The 12,796-nt window shown below is 46.4% G+C and overlaps 1 protein-coding gene across 5 annotated transcripts in view; it reads left to right on the top strand.

The window, feature by feature from the left end:
- The window catches only part of LOC118390190 (transcription initiation factor TFIID subunit 1-like), a 56,114-nt gene that overhangs the window by 42,021 nt on the left and 1,297 nt on the right, over positions 1-12,796 (top strand). For 4 of the 5 annotated variants that reach the window (XM_052457079.1, XM_052457082.1, XM_052457080.1 and 1 more), the window contains exons 28-37: positions 7,640-7,748; positions 7,858-7,956; positions 9,106-9,283; positions 9,380-9,447; positions 9,628-9,750; positions 10,167-10,259; positions 10,971-11,123; positions 11,244-11,360; positions 12,217-12,312; positions 12,445-12,661. In XM_052457079.1, coding sequence (XP_052313039.1) covers positions 7,640-7,748; positions 7,858-7,956; positions 9,106-9,283; positions 9,380-9,447; positions 9,628-9,750; positions 10,167-10,259; positions 10,971-11,123; positions 11,244-11,360; positions 12,217-12,312; positions 12,445-12,661 — 1,253 coding nt within the window. Of the gene's footprint in view, positions 1-7,639; positions 7,749-7,857; positions 7,957-9,105; positions 9,284-9,379; positions 9,448-9,627; positions 9,751-10,166; positions 10,260-10,970; positions 11,124-11,243; positions 11,361-11,807; positions 11,964-12,216; positions 12,313-12,444; positions 12,662-12,796 lie in introns of those variants that run through there. The other variant, XM_052457081.1, reaches the window with a different exon arrangement.

Raw genomic sequence — 12,796 nt, 5'->3', positions numbered from 1 at the left:
CATGGGAATTTAATGGCAGTTACTTGCATGTGCACTCAGAGCTGGTCCTGACCTCCCTGGGGTCCTAAGCAAAATGCTGCTAAGGGGCCCTCCTACCTGACCTGTGAGCCATGTAAACCATTTACCACTGCCACACAGTCACACCTGACAAACCAGTGTTCCCACTACAATCATCCCTCCTTTAAAACAGTTTGCTCCATCTGTCAATATTTATTGAATGGAGTATTTTCTATAGAATCTTAAGATTAACATAAATAAGAAATTGTAGAAAATATAACATTTGGAAAATAATAAAATATAACACTGAGCTTTTGCTCTGCTGCCTGGTAATTTACATTTACATTACATTTACATTTAAGTCATTTAGCAGACGCTCTTATCCAGAGCGACTTACAAATTGGTGCATTCACCTTATGACATCCAGTAGAACAGTCACTTCACAATAGTGCATCTAAATCTTAAAGGGGGGTGAGAAGGATTACTTATCCTATCCTAGGTATTCCTTAAAGAGGTGGGGTTTCAGGTGTCTCCGGAAGGTGGTGATTGACTCCGCTGTCCTGGCGTCGTGAGGGAGTTTGTTCCACCATTGGGGGCCAGAGCAGCGAACAGTTTTGACTGGGCTGAGCGGGAACTGTACTTCCTCAGTGGTAGGGAGGCGAGCAGGCCAGAGGTGGATGAACGCAGTGCCCTTGTTTGGGTGTAGGGCCTGATCAGAGCCTGGAGGTACTGAGGTGCCGTTCCCCTCACAGCTCCGTAGGCAAGCACCATGGTCTTGTAGCGGATGCGAGCTTCAACTGGAAGCCAGTGGAGAGAGCGGAGGAGCGGGGTGACGTGAGAGAACTTGGGAAGGTTGAACACCAGACGGGCTGCGGCGTTCTGGATGAGTTGTAGGGGTTTAATGGCACAGGCAGGGAGCCCAGCCAACAGCGAGTTGCAGTAATCCAGACGGGAGATGACAAGTGCCTGGATTAGGACCTGCACCGCTTCCTGTGTGAGGCAGGGTCGTACTCTGCGGATGTTGTAGAGCATGAACCTACAGGAACGGGCCACCGCCTTGATGTTAGTTGAGAACGACAGGGTGTTGTCCAGGATCACGCCAAGGTTCTTAGCGCTCTGGGAGGAGGACACAATGGAGTTGTCAACCGTGATGGCGAGATCATGGAACGGGCAGTCCTTCTCCAGGAGGAAGAGCAGCTCCGTCTTGCCGAGGTTCAGCTTGAGGTGGTGATCCGTCATCCACACTGATGTCTGCCAGACATGCAGAGATGTGATTCGCCACCTGGTCATCAGAAGGGGGAAAGGAGAAGATTAATTGTGTGTCGACTGCACAGCAATGATAGGAGAGACCATGTGAGGTTATGACAGAGCCAAGTGACTTGGTGTATAGCGAGAATAGGAGAGGGCCTAGAACAGAGCCCTGGGGGACACCAGTGGTGAGAGCGCGTGGTGAGGAGACAGATTCTCGCCACGCCACCTGGTAGGAGCGACCTGTCAGGTAGGACGCAATCCAAGCGTGGGCCGCGCCGGAGATGCCCAACTCGGAGAGGGTGGAGAGGAGGATCTGATGGTTCACAGTATCGAAGGCAGCTGATAGGTCTAGAAGGATGAGAGCAGAGGAGAGAGAGTTAGCTTTAGCGGTGCGGAGCGCCTCCGTGATACAGAGAAGAGCAGTCTCAGTTGAATGACTAGTCTTGAAACCTGACTGATTTGGATCAAGAAGGTCATTCAGAGAGAGATAGCGGGAGAGCTGGCCAAGGACGGCACGTTCAAGAGTTTTGGAGAGAAAAGAAAGAAGGGATACTGGTCTGTAGTTGTTGACATCGGAGGGATCGAGTGTAGGTTTTTTCAGAAGGGGTGCAACTCTCGCTCTCTTGAAGACTGAAGGGACGTAGCCAGCGGTCAGGGATGAGTTGATGAGCGAGGTGAGGTAAGGGAGAAGGTCTCCGGAAATGGTCTGGAGAAGAGAGGAGGGGATAGGGTCAAGCGGGCAGGTTGTTGGGCGGCCGGCCGTCACAAGACGCGAGATTTCATCTGGAGAGAGGGGAGAAAGAGGTCAGAGCACAGGGTAGGGCAGTGTGAGCAGAACCAGCGGTGCCGTTTGACTTAGCAAACGAGGATCGGATGTCGTCGACCTTCTTTTCAAAATGGTTGACGAAGTCATCTGCAGAGAGGGAGGAGGGGGGATTCAGGAGGGAGGAGAAGGTGGCAAAGAGCTTCCTAGGGTTAGAGGCAGATGCTTGGAATTTAGAGTGGTAGAAAATGGCTTTAGCAGCAGAGACAGAGGAGGAAAATGTAGAGAGGAGGGAGTGAAAGGATGCCAGGTCCGCAGGGAGGCGAGTTTTCCTCCATTTCCGCTCGGCTGCCCGGAGCCCTGTTCTGTGAGCTCGCAATGAGTCGTCGAGCCACGGGCGGGAGGGGAGGACCGAGCCGGCCTGGAGGATAGGGGACATAGAGAGTCAAAGGATGCAGAAAGGGAGGAGAGGATGGTTGAGGAGGCAGAATCAGGAGATAGGTTGGAGAAGGTTTGAGCAGAGGGAAGAGATGATAGGATGGAAGAGGAGAGAGCGGGAGAGAGAGCGAAGGTTGGGACGGCGCGATACCATCCGAGTAGGGGCAGTGTGGGAGGTGTTAGATGAGAGCGAGAGGGAAAAGGATACAAGGTAGTGGTCGGAGACTTGGAGGGAGTTGCAATGAGGTTAGTGGAAGAACAGCATCTAGTAAAGATGAGGTCGAGCGTATTGCCTGCCTTGTGAGTAGGGGGAAGGTGAGAGGGTGAGGTCAAAAGAGGAGAGGAGTGGAAAGAAGGAGGCAGAGAGGAATGAGTCAAAGGTAGACGTGGGGAGGTTAAAGTCGCCCAGCACTGTGAGAGGTGAGCCGTCCTCAGGAAAGGAGCTTATCAAGACATCAAGCTCATTGATGAACTCTCCGAGGGGACCTGGAGGGCGATAAATGATAAGGATGTTAAGCTTGAAAGGGCTGGTAACTGTGACAGCATGAAATTCAAAGGAGGCGATAGACAGATGGGTAAGGGGAGAAAGAGAGAATGACCACTTGGGAGAGATGAGGATCCCGGTGCCACCACCCCGCTGACCAGAAGCTCTCGGGGTGTGCGAGAACACGTGGGCGGACGAAGAGAGAGCAGTAGGAGTAGCAGTGTTGTCTGTGGTGATCCATGTTTCCGTCAGTGCCAAGAAGTCGAGGGACTGGAGGGAGGCATAGGCTGAGATGAACTCTGCCTTGTTGGCCGCAGATCGGCAGTTCCAGAGGCTACCGGAGACCTTGAACTCCACGTGGGTCGTTCACGCTGGGACCACCAGATTAGGGTGGCCGCGGCCACGCGGTGTGGAGCGTTTGTATGGTCTGTGCAGAGAGGAGAGAACAGGGATAGACAGACACATAGTTGACAGGCTACAGAAGAGGCTACGCTAATGCAAAGGAGATTGGAATGACAAGTGGACTACACGTCTCGAATGTTCAGAAAGTTAAGCTTACGTAGCAAGAATCTTATTGACTAAAATGATTAAAATGATAAAGTGTCTGCTGAAGTAGGCTAGCTGGCGGTGGCTGCGTTGTTGACACTACACTAATCAAGTCGTTCCGTTGAATGTAATAGTTTCTGCAGTGCTGCTATTCGGGGGCTAGCTGGCTAGCTAGCAGTGTTGTTTACGTTACGTTGCGTTAAAAGAACGACAATAGCTGGCTAGCTAACCTAGAAAATCGCTCTAGACTACACAATTATCTTTGATACAAAGACGGCTATGTAGCTAGCTATGTAGCTAGCTACGATCAAACAAATCAAACCGTTGTACTGTAATGAAATTAAATGAAAATGTGATACTACCTGTGAATGAGACCGGGTTGTTGAGTTCTATTCAGTAGACGTTGGCTAGCTGTTAGCTGTTAGCTGTTGGCTAGCTAGCAGAGTCTCCTACGTTAAGGACGACAAATAGCTGGCTAGCTAACCTTGGTAAATTAAGATAATCACTCTAAGACTACACACTAAACTACACAATTATCATGGATACGAAGACAGCAAAGACAGCTATGTAGCTAGCTAACACTACACTAATCAAGTCGTTCAGTTGAGTGTAATAGTTACTACAGTGCTGCTAATCGGTGGGCGTTTGCTAGCTGGCTAGCTGGCTAGCTGCTGGGCAAATAGCAGTGAAGACTACGTTAGGACGACGAAATACGATAATTATGCAATTATCTTTGATACAAAGACGGCTATGTAGCTAGCTAAGAAGAAATTGCTAAGATTAGACAAATCAAACCGTTGTACTATAATGAAATGTAATGAAATGTAATGAAAAAGTTATACTACCTGCGGAGCGAAGTGCCGATGCGACCGCTCGCTCCAACCCGGAAGTACTGGGTTTGTCCAGTCCTCACAATATTATACAATTAGCTTTGTCTAGACAATGTAAATATAAGCCTATAGGCTATGGCTACAGCTATATGTCTCAAAATAGCACAATCAAGCCTATACAGTGTGATTAACTTTGGTTCCCACTGCAGCCTGGGAATGGGTACCAGTCTATCTGGACTGTCTGGAAGAAATGGAGAAAGTATGTCACAAAGTTAGTTAAGCAGTCATTTACACAAATGCACTTCTGCCATGCAATCTTAAATGTTACTAAGTGTGTAACATTTGAATGTTTGAATTAAAATATTACCATCAAATTATTCCTCTTCTGCACATTCTTGAGGAACAATCATCAATGATGTCATCATAGGTCATGTGTTTCCCTACATCATGATGTATGCTCATGATGGCCAGACCACTCATATGTTCCTGTGACATGGGAGACCTCAGGTAGCTTTTGATGAGCTTTCATTTTGAAAAGATCCTTTCTGCTGATGCTACTGTTACTGGTAGGGTGACTGCAATTCTTAGGGCCAACCAAAGGTTAGGAGAGAGTTCCTCCAGGGTTTTCTCACAGAGAAAGGAAAGCAGCTCAAAGGCAGTCAGTCATCTTATCTGATGACAGATCAGGTACATTCTGAATCTCGTGTGCCAGATCCATTCCGCTGAGGTCACAGTCATCTCTGAAGGTTAGAGTGTTTTCAACTTCCATGCAGTGAGCCTTTAAAGATTCACTGGACATCTGAGAGGCAGTGTTGATGGTCAGCAGCACTCCATATTTGGTTTTCACCTGGTTGAGTGTTTCAAATCTCTCATCCATGGATGTCAACAATGGAGTCGACCACCATGTTGACTTAAAGGTTTTTCAATCAGTCACTGGTTCATCCGGAGCCTCACAGCTGAAATGCCTCTTGCTGTTTCTCAGTCTCTTCTCTTTCAGAACAGCCTCCACATTCATTTATTCACAAATGCTTTTGCCTGTTGTCTGGGCCTCAGAGAATCCAGTTTCCCGGTATGTAGTGAGTGAGGCCTTTGCATTTGAGATTAAATTCACTGCGATATCCAACTGCATTGAGGCGGATTGGAGGAGCTTGTTCACCTTGTTTGTCATTGTCTGTATCTCACACCATACGACACAGCAAATCAGAATCCTGATACCTGAGTGCATGAACACTTTGGAGCTTACTCTCCCATATTGTGTCCCTCCATGACTTCACAGTGACAGATACCTGAGTACATGAACACTTTGGAGCTTACTCTCCCATATTGTGTCCCTCCATGACTTCACAGTGACAGATACCTGAGTGCATGAACACTTTGGAGCTTACTCTCCCATATTGTGTCCCTCCATGACTTCACAGTGACAGATACCTGAGTGCATGAACACTTTGGAGCTTACTCTCCCATATTGTGTCCCTCCATGACTTCACAGTGACAGATACCTGAGTGCATGAACACTTTGGAGCTTACTCTCCCATATTGTGTCCCTCCATGACTTCACAGTGACAGATACCTGAGTGCATGAACACTTTGGAGCTTACTCTCCCATATTGTGTCCCTCCATGACTTCACAGTGACAGATACCTGAGTGCATGAACACTTTGGAGCCAACTCTCCCATATTGTGTCCCTCCATGACTTCACAGTGACAGATACCTGAGTGCATGAACACTTTGGAGCTTACTCTCCCATATTGTGTCCCTCCATGACTTCACAGTTATGTTCACGTGTTTCTTTAAAACACTCCATCTTTGTGTGCCAGCTGAAAAGAAGGTGAAGAGTTTTTGCACATGCCCCCAAAAAAACAACTGCATCTTTTGAAGATTTGGCAGCATCTGCATTGACAAGGTTTAGAGTATGTGCTCCACATGGGACGTACACGACTCTGGGATGTTTTTTGAGCAGTCTGGCTTTACTCCTTGGTGCTTGCCCTTCATGATGGCCCCATTATCATAAGCTTGCCCTTTACAATCTTCAAATGGAATCTTCAGCTCATCTAAGATGACAGTGGACAGATTCAAGCCTGTTGTAACCTCAACATTCACAAAGTAGAGGAAGTGCTCCTTGATCTCTGGCTTTCCCTTTTTAAAGCCACGCTTCTCAGAATAATGGACATTTGCTCCTGGTGACTAATCTCCTCTACTGACAAACTTAAGCAAAGCACCTGTCAATTATAGATAACAATACTATTATTAATTTTATCAGCTGCATCAGGCCCATTTAAACTGGCTCTCCCAGATTTCCAATACTTTTTATACTCTGGCTTGGCTGAATACTTGATGGTTATTATTTACCCACGATCCATTTCGTCCAGTATGCCCAGCTAATCACCATGTTAAATTCAATATATAAATCAATAGTCAAGGTCAATCCATTGCTTTTCTTCTTGCATTAGTCAAGAGTTGTAACTAAACCTTGACTGAGAGACTAGATAATCATTTTCTTGTTTTAAAATGATGTGCGCCTATGAGGAGTGCAATCACACCCATATATTGTCTGGACTGGTCCCCACAGAGGTTTCTGCATGGAAAGCGCGAGTTTAATTTCATGCACGCACATATGAACACATATGAACACATGTTCACACGCGACGCGGTTATCTTTTCCCGAGCTGCAATTTATGAACACCATTGCCCGTTGGCGTTTATCAAATATAATAAATAGTTGTATTTCACTCTCACTTTTGTCAGGCATAAAGTCACAGAACACAGTCCTGGAAGTGGCTGGCAAGCAAGACACTGACAGACCAAGAGATGCACTGCCCAGCTCGGTTAGCAAGACAGACAGACGAGAGGGAGATACACTGCAAGCTAGCAGATCAACTTAACGTTACTGTTATTTGCTGACATCAAACTTGGAGAGGAGAGAACACAAGTTTACCTGATCGCTGTTCCCACAATTCACTCTCATTGTGTTTTGTTTCTCTCTCTTCGTGACCAGAAGGGTAGTTCCGCTTCATCCTCTCATCCAAGTTGTAAACATTGACACCCGCTTTGATACGAGGGGGAGACGGGCCCTTGCATGATTTGCAGGGCCCTACTCAACTTGCGTAGTGAGCGTATAGGGCCGCCCGGCTCTTTGTGTACTATGTCATCACACACAGACTTTTAGCCGCAAAAAGTCTGTTTGATGGAAACGCATCTCTGGTGGAATTTCTTTTGAATATTTTTTAATATTCACATGGAAATCTGTCACAAATTGGATGGAAATCTAGCTAAAGTTTGTGATATATCATGTTGTGCTGCTGTATAAAGGACCATGTTGTCTCTTCCAGTGCTGATGAGGTGCGCAGGAAGTCTCTGGTGCTGAAGTTCCCCAAACAGCATCTTCCCCCCAAGAAGAAGAGACGTGTGGGGACCACTGTACACTGTGACTACCTCAATGTGAGCCTAGTTGTCACTATATTGACTGTTGTATATTCAGTTCAAGCATGGTCTAGAAATCTTTAACACTGTGATTGTTGTTTTGTTGTTACTTGTCGTCCTCTCACAGAGGCCCCACAAATCCATCCACCGCCGACGCACTGACCCCATGGTCACCCTGTCCTCAGTCCTGGAGAGCGTCATCAACGACATGCGGGATCACCCTAATGTAAGCTACACACAATTGACTGCTTACAGACAGACAGACAGACAGACAGACAGACAGACAGACTGCCTATATTCCTCTGACCATTTTAAAGTCACTCACTCACTCACTCACTCACTCACAAACTCTCCTTCCAGACCCACATCAAACATCTCCAATCCAAAGTTAAATCTAGAATTGGCTTCCTATTTCGCAACAAAGCATCCTTCACTCATGCTGCCAAACATACCCTTGTAAAACTGACCATCCTACCAATCCTCGACTTCGGCGATGTCATTTACAAAATAGCCTCCAATACCCTACTCAGCAAATTGGATGCAGTCTATCACAGTGCAATCCGTTTTGTCACCGAAGCCCCATATACTACCCACCATTGCGACCTGTACGCTCTCATTGGCTGGCCCTCGCTTCATACTCGTCGCCAAACCCACTGGCTCCATGTCATCTACAAGACCCTGCTAGGTAAAGTCCCCCCTTATCTCAGCTCGCTGGTCACCATAGCATCACCCACCTGTAGCACGCGCTCCAGCAGGTAGATCTCTCTTGTCACCCCCAAAACCAATTCTTTCTTTGGCCGCCTCTCCTTCCAGTTCTCTGCTGCCAATGACTGGAACGAACTACAAAAATCTCTGAAACTGGAAACACTTATCTCCCTCACTAGCTTTAAGCACCAACTGTCAGAGCAGCTCACAAATTACTGCACCTGTACATAGCCCACCTATAATATAGCCCAAACAACTACCTCTTTCCCTACTGTATTTATTTTATGTTTTTATTTATTTTTGCTCCTTTGCACCCCATTCTTTTTTATTTCTACTTTGCACATTCTTCCATTGCAAATCTACCATTCCAGTGTTTTACTTGCTATATTGTATTTACTTTGCCACCATGGCCTTTTTTGCCTTTACCTCCCTTATCTCACCTCATTTGCTCACATCGTATATAGACTTGTTTATACTGTATTATTGACTGTATGTTTGTTTTACTCCATGTGTAACTCTGTGTCGTTGTATGTGTCAAACTGCTTTGCTTTATCTTGGCCAGGTCGCAGTTGTAAATGAGAACTTGTTCTCAACTTGCCTACCTGGTTAAATAAAGGTGAAATAAAAATAAATAAACACACAATTGTGTTGTCTTTACCTCTTGTCCCAGACATACCCCTTCCACACGCCGGTCAATGCCAAGGTGGTGAAGGACTACTATAAGGTCATCCCTCGTCCCATGGATCTGCAGACGCTACGGGAGAATGTGCGCAAGCGTGTGTACCCCTCCCGGGAGGAGTTCAGAGAGAACGTGGAGCTCATCATCAAGAACAGCGCCACATACAATGGTACAACTTTAAACCACTTGAAGCCTTAGAGAATGACTGTAATATTGGACTCTGTTATGTAACTTATTGAGACTGTAATTGTTTTTGTGTATTCAGGTGCCAAACATCCAATAACCCAGGTGGCGCAGACAATGCTGGACCTTTGTGATGTGAAACTGAAAGAGGTACGTGTGAACGCTGAGGAATTCCTGGATTGGTGCCATTTTGGACACCGCCCAAAGTCTGCTGCTCTGTTTGCAGAAGGACGAGGCAAATGTTCAGCAACTCTTGGAAGACAATGGAAGTGGCCTTCAATAGTAGTACTTGTTTATTATTAAAGGGGTAAATTCCTTTGTCCTGTGCAGAAGGAAGACAGGCTGGTGAGACTGGAGAAAGCTATCAACCCCCTGCTGGACGATGACGACCAGGTAGCCTTCTCCTTCATCCTGGACAACATCGTCACTCAGAAGATGATGGCCGTGCCTGATGTGAGTGGAGCCACCCGTCATCAGGGTTTCTACTTTCTTTCGGACGCTTCAGATGTCACTGAGAGAATATCTGCTATTAGTATTTTCTCTGTGTCTAAGTCATTTTAGTGAGCCTAGCAGTTAGTGCTTTGGGCCAGAAACCAAAAGGTCGCTGGTTTGAATAACCGAGCCAACAAGTTCACAAATATGTAGATGTGCCCTTGAGCAAGGCACTTAACGCTAATTTGCTTTAGGGGTGCCGTACTTCTATGGCTGACCCTGTAAAAACACATTTCACTGCACCTATGCGGTGTATGTGACAATAAAATATATATTTTTAATGTGTTAAAATATTGACAATTGTGGCAAAACTTCAATCAAGCACTCAGTTGGATGATGTTATAACTGTCCTTTCTCTGTCTCTATCCCCTCTTCAGTCTTGGCCGTTCCACCATCCAGTCAACAAGAAGTTTGTTCCAGATTACTACAAAGTGATAGTCCAACCCATGGACCTGGAGAATGTCCGCAAGGTGAGTTAGTTAGGGGAAGTGGACTTCAGTGTCAGCTTTGAGGAAAACCACAACAAAGACACCTTTAGGATCCTTCCATGCCAAGATGGATCAAACCTAAATGTCGTAGATGATTATACACTGAGTGTACAAAACATTAAGAACACCTGCTCTGTCCATGACACTCACCAGGTGAATCCAGATGAAAGCTATGATCCCTTAGTGATGTCACTTGTTAAATCCACATCAATCAGTGTAGATGAAGGGGAGGAGACGGGTTAAATAATTATTTTTAAGCCTTGAGACAATTGAGACAGGATTGTGTGTGTTCCATTCAGAGGGTGAATGGGCAAGACAGAAGATTGAAGTGCCTTTGAACGGGGTATGGTAGTAGGTGCCAGGTGCACTGGTTTGTGTCAAGAACTGCAACGCTGCTGGGTTTTTCATGCTCAACAGTTCCCTGTGTGTGTCAAGAATGGTCCACCACCCAAAGGACATCCAGCCAACTTGACAGAAATGTGGGAATAATCAACATGGGCCCAGCATCCCTGTTCTGAAGCTGTTCTGAGGTCAAAGGGGGGTGCAAATCGATATTAGGAAGGTGTTCTTAATGTTTTGTACACTCAGTGTTTATGTAATATACAGAATATATTACAGAATGTGGTAGATGGTAATATGTGTAATATAATAATTTATGTTATTTAAAAGTCTCTGTGTGCTGTGGTCCAACAGAACATATCCAAACACAAGTACCAGAACCGGGATGTGTTCCTGTTTGACGTCAGCCTGGTCCACACCAACAGTGTCAAGTACAACGGTCCAGACAGTCCTTACACCAAGACGGCCCTGGAGATAGTCAACGTGTGCAAGCAGACCCTGGCAGAGGTGTGTGTATGAAACGGAGAGTGAGGGACATAATGAAACTCTTTACACCTTTTCAAATGACGAATCATGTTTATGATCCTCCAATAAGGATAATTTGATTGTTGCTTGATATCTCCCCAGTATGATGAGCACCTGACCCAGCTGGAGAAGGACATCTCCACAGCTAAAGAGGCAGCTCTGGATGCAGCAGACCTGGATTGCCTGGACCCCATGACTCCTGGAACCTACACATCACAGGTAGCAATGTTCCTGTCCCATAAGTATGGGCCAGAAAACAGACAGATACAACCAATGGGCCCTTACATCCCTATCACCCCCAGTCACCAAATAAAGTACCTCAACTCAACCCTCACATGCTCCAGAGTTGGGGAATGCAACTCCTCTCCAAGGACCTACTTTTTAACCTCTGTCTGCTGTAGTCTCTCTATTACATAGCCTCTTCACATTCTAGTCTTTCTCTGCCTCGTAGTTCCTCTTTAGCACTGTTGTCTGCAATTCAGTAGCTGTTTCTATAGCCTCTGTATATCTTCATTTCTATGCTGTCCTTCCTACCCTGTGGGTTATCTTTTCTCCTCCCTCTTTCCTGTGTGTGTGTGTGTGTGTGTGTGTGTGTGTGTGTGTGTGTGTGTGTGTGTGTGTGTGTGTGTGTGTGTGTGTGTGTGTGGTGTGTGTGTGTGTGCGCAGCCTGCCGATGTGTTTGACAGCAGTGCCTCTGTGAGCCTGCACAGAGAGCCCAGACTCTTCTCTGAGGTTAAGGCATCTCTTATGGCTGTTCCAGAGAAGAGGGGGTTAGGGAAGGTACGGAGAGATCCCCCAGGAGTATAACGGCGTCTGACCTCTCCTTTAACCGCCCTCTCACCTTCCATCCCTCCGTTCCTCCCCATAACTCATTTGGTTCATGTGTCTGCCTGTTTTGTTTGTGTGTTACTTTTGCTCCTAATTGTGACTGTTTGTCGTACTAGTGTTCTGTTTTCCCTGACAATTATCCATTTTCAGCCATCATCTCTATTGCTTCACAAGTCATCACTGTCTTTCCCCAGAAATATCCCTTCTGTCTCTGTCAGTGTTGCTTAACTTCTCTGTGTGTCTCCAGGGTCGTCATAGAAGACTAGGAGAGGAGGAGTCGGACGTGGACATCGAGGGCTTCGAGGAGGAGGAGTATGACTGCAAGCCCAAGACACCAGCTCCTGTAAGACTCTGATCGTGGAGAAACAATATGGGGTTTAGAGTGGATGGATTTTGAAAGGGAAGCATTATGTATTTGGAGACAGACTGATCTACAAACAAACTAGTCCTTTTGATGATGATGACTGTTCCCCAGGCTGAGGATGGTGAGGGAGACCTGGAGGATGAGGATGATGAAGAGGAGATGCTGTTGCCGCCGCTCCGCAGACAACTGCAAGGCCACAATGATGATGATTATGACGAGGATGAAGGCTCCAGTCGGCCAGCCCAAGCCAGCGTGCTGTACCAGGACCTGCTCATGTCAGACGGAGAGGATGACGCCAGCGAAGAGGAGGGAGACAACCCGTTCTCCTGTGAGTCACACTAGGGTGGAGATTGTCATAGGATGGAGTGAGATTATAAATAGAGATTAAATTGACATTAAGAAGTATATCAAGGTTAATTAAAACCTACATCCTATGATTTGGGGATATCTGTAGGACACTACA

This window comes from Oncorhynchus keta, chromosome 11, assembly GCF_023373465.1.
Source record: "Oncorhynchus keta strain PuntledgeMale-10-30-2019 chromosome 11, Oket_V2, whole genome shotgun sequence".
Classification (NCBI taxonomy): Eukaryota; Metazoa; Chordata; class Actinopteri; order Salmoniformes; family Salmonidae; genus Oncorhynchus; species Oncorhynchus keta.
The sequence above is the reverse complement of the archived record's forward strand: the minus strand, read 5'-3'. Positions and strand labels throughout refer to the sequence as shown.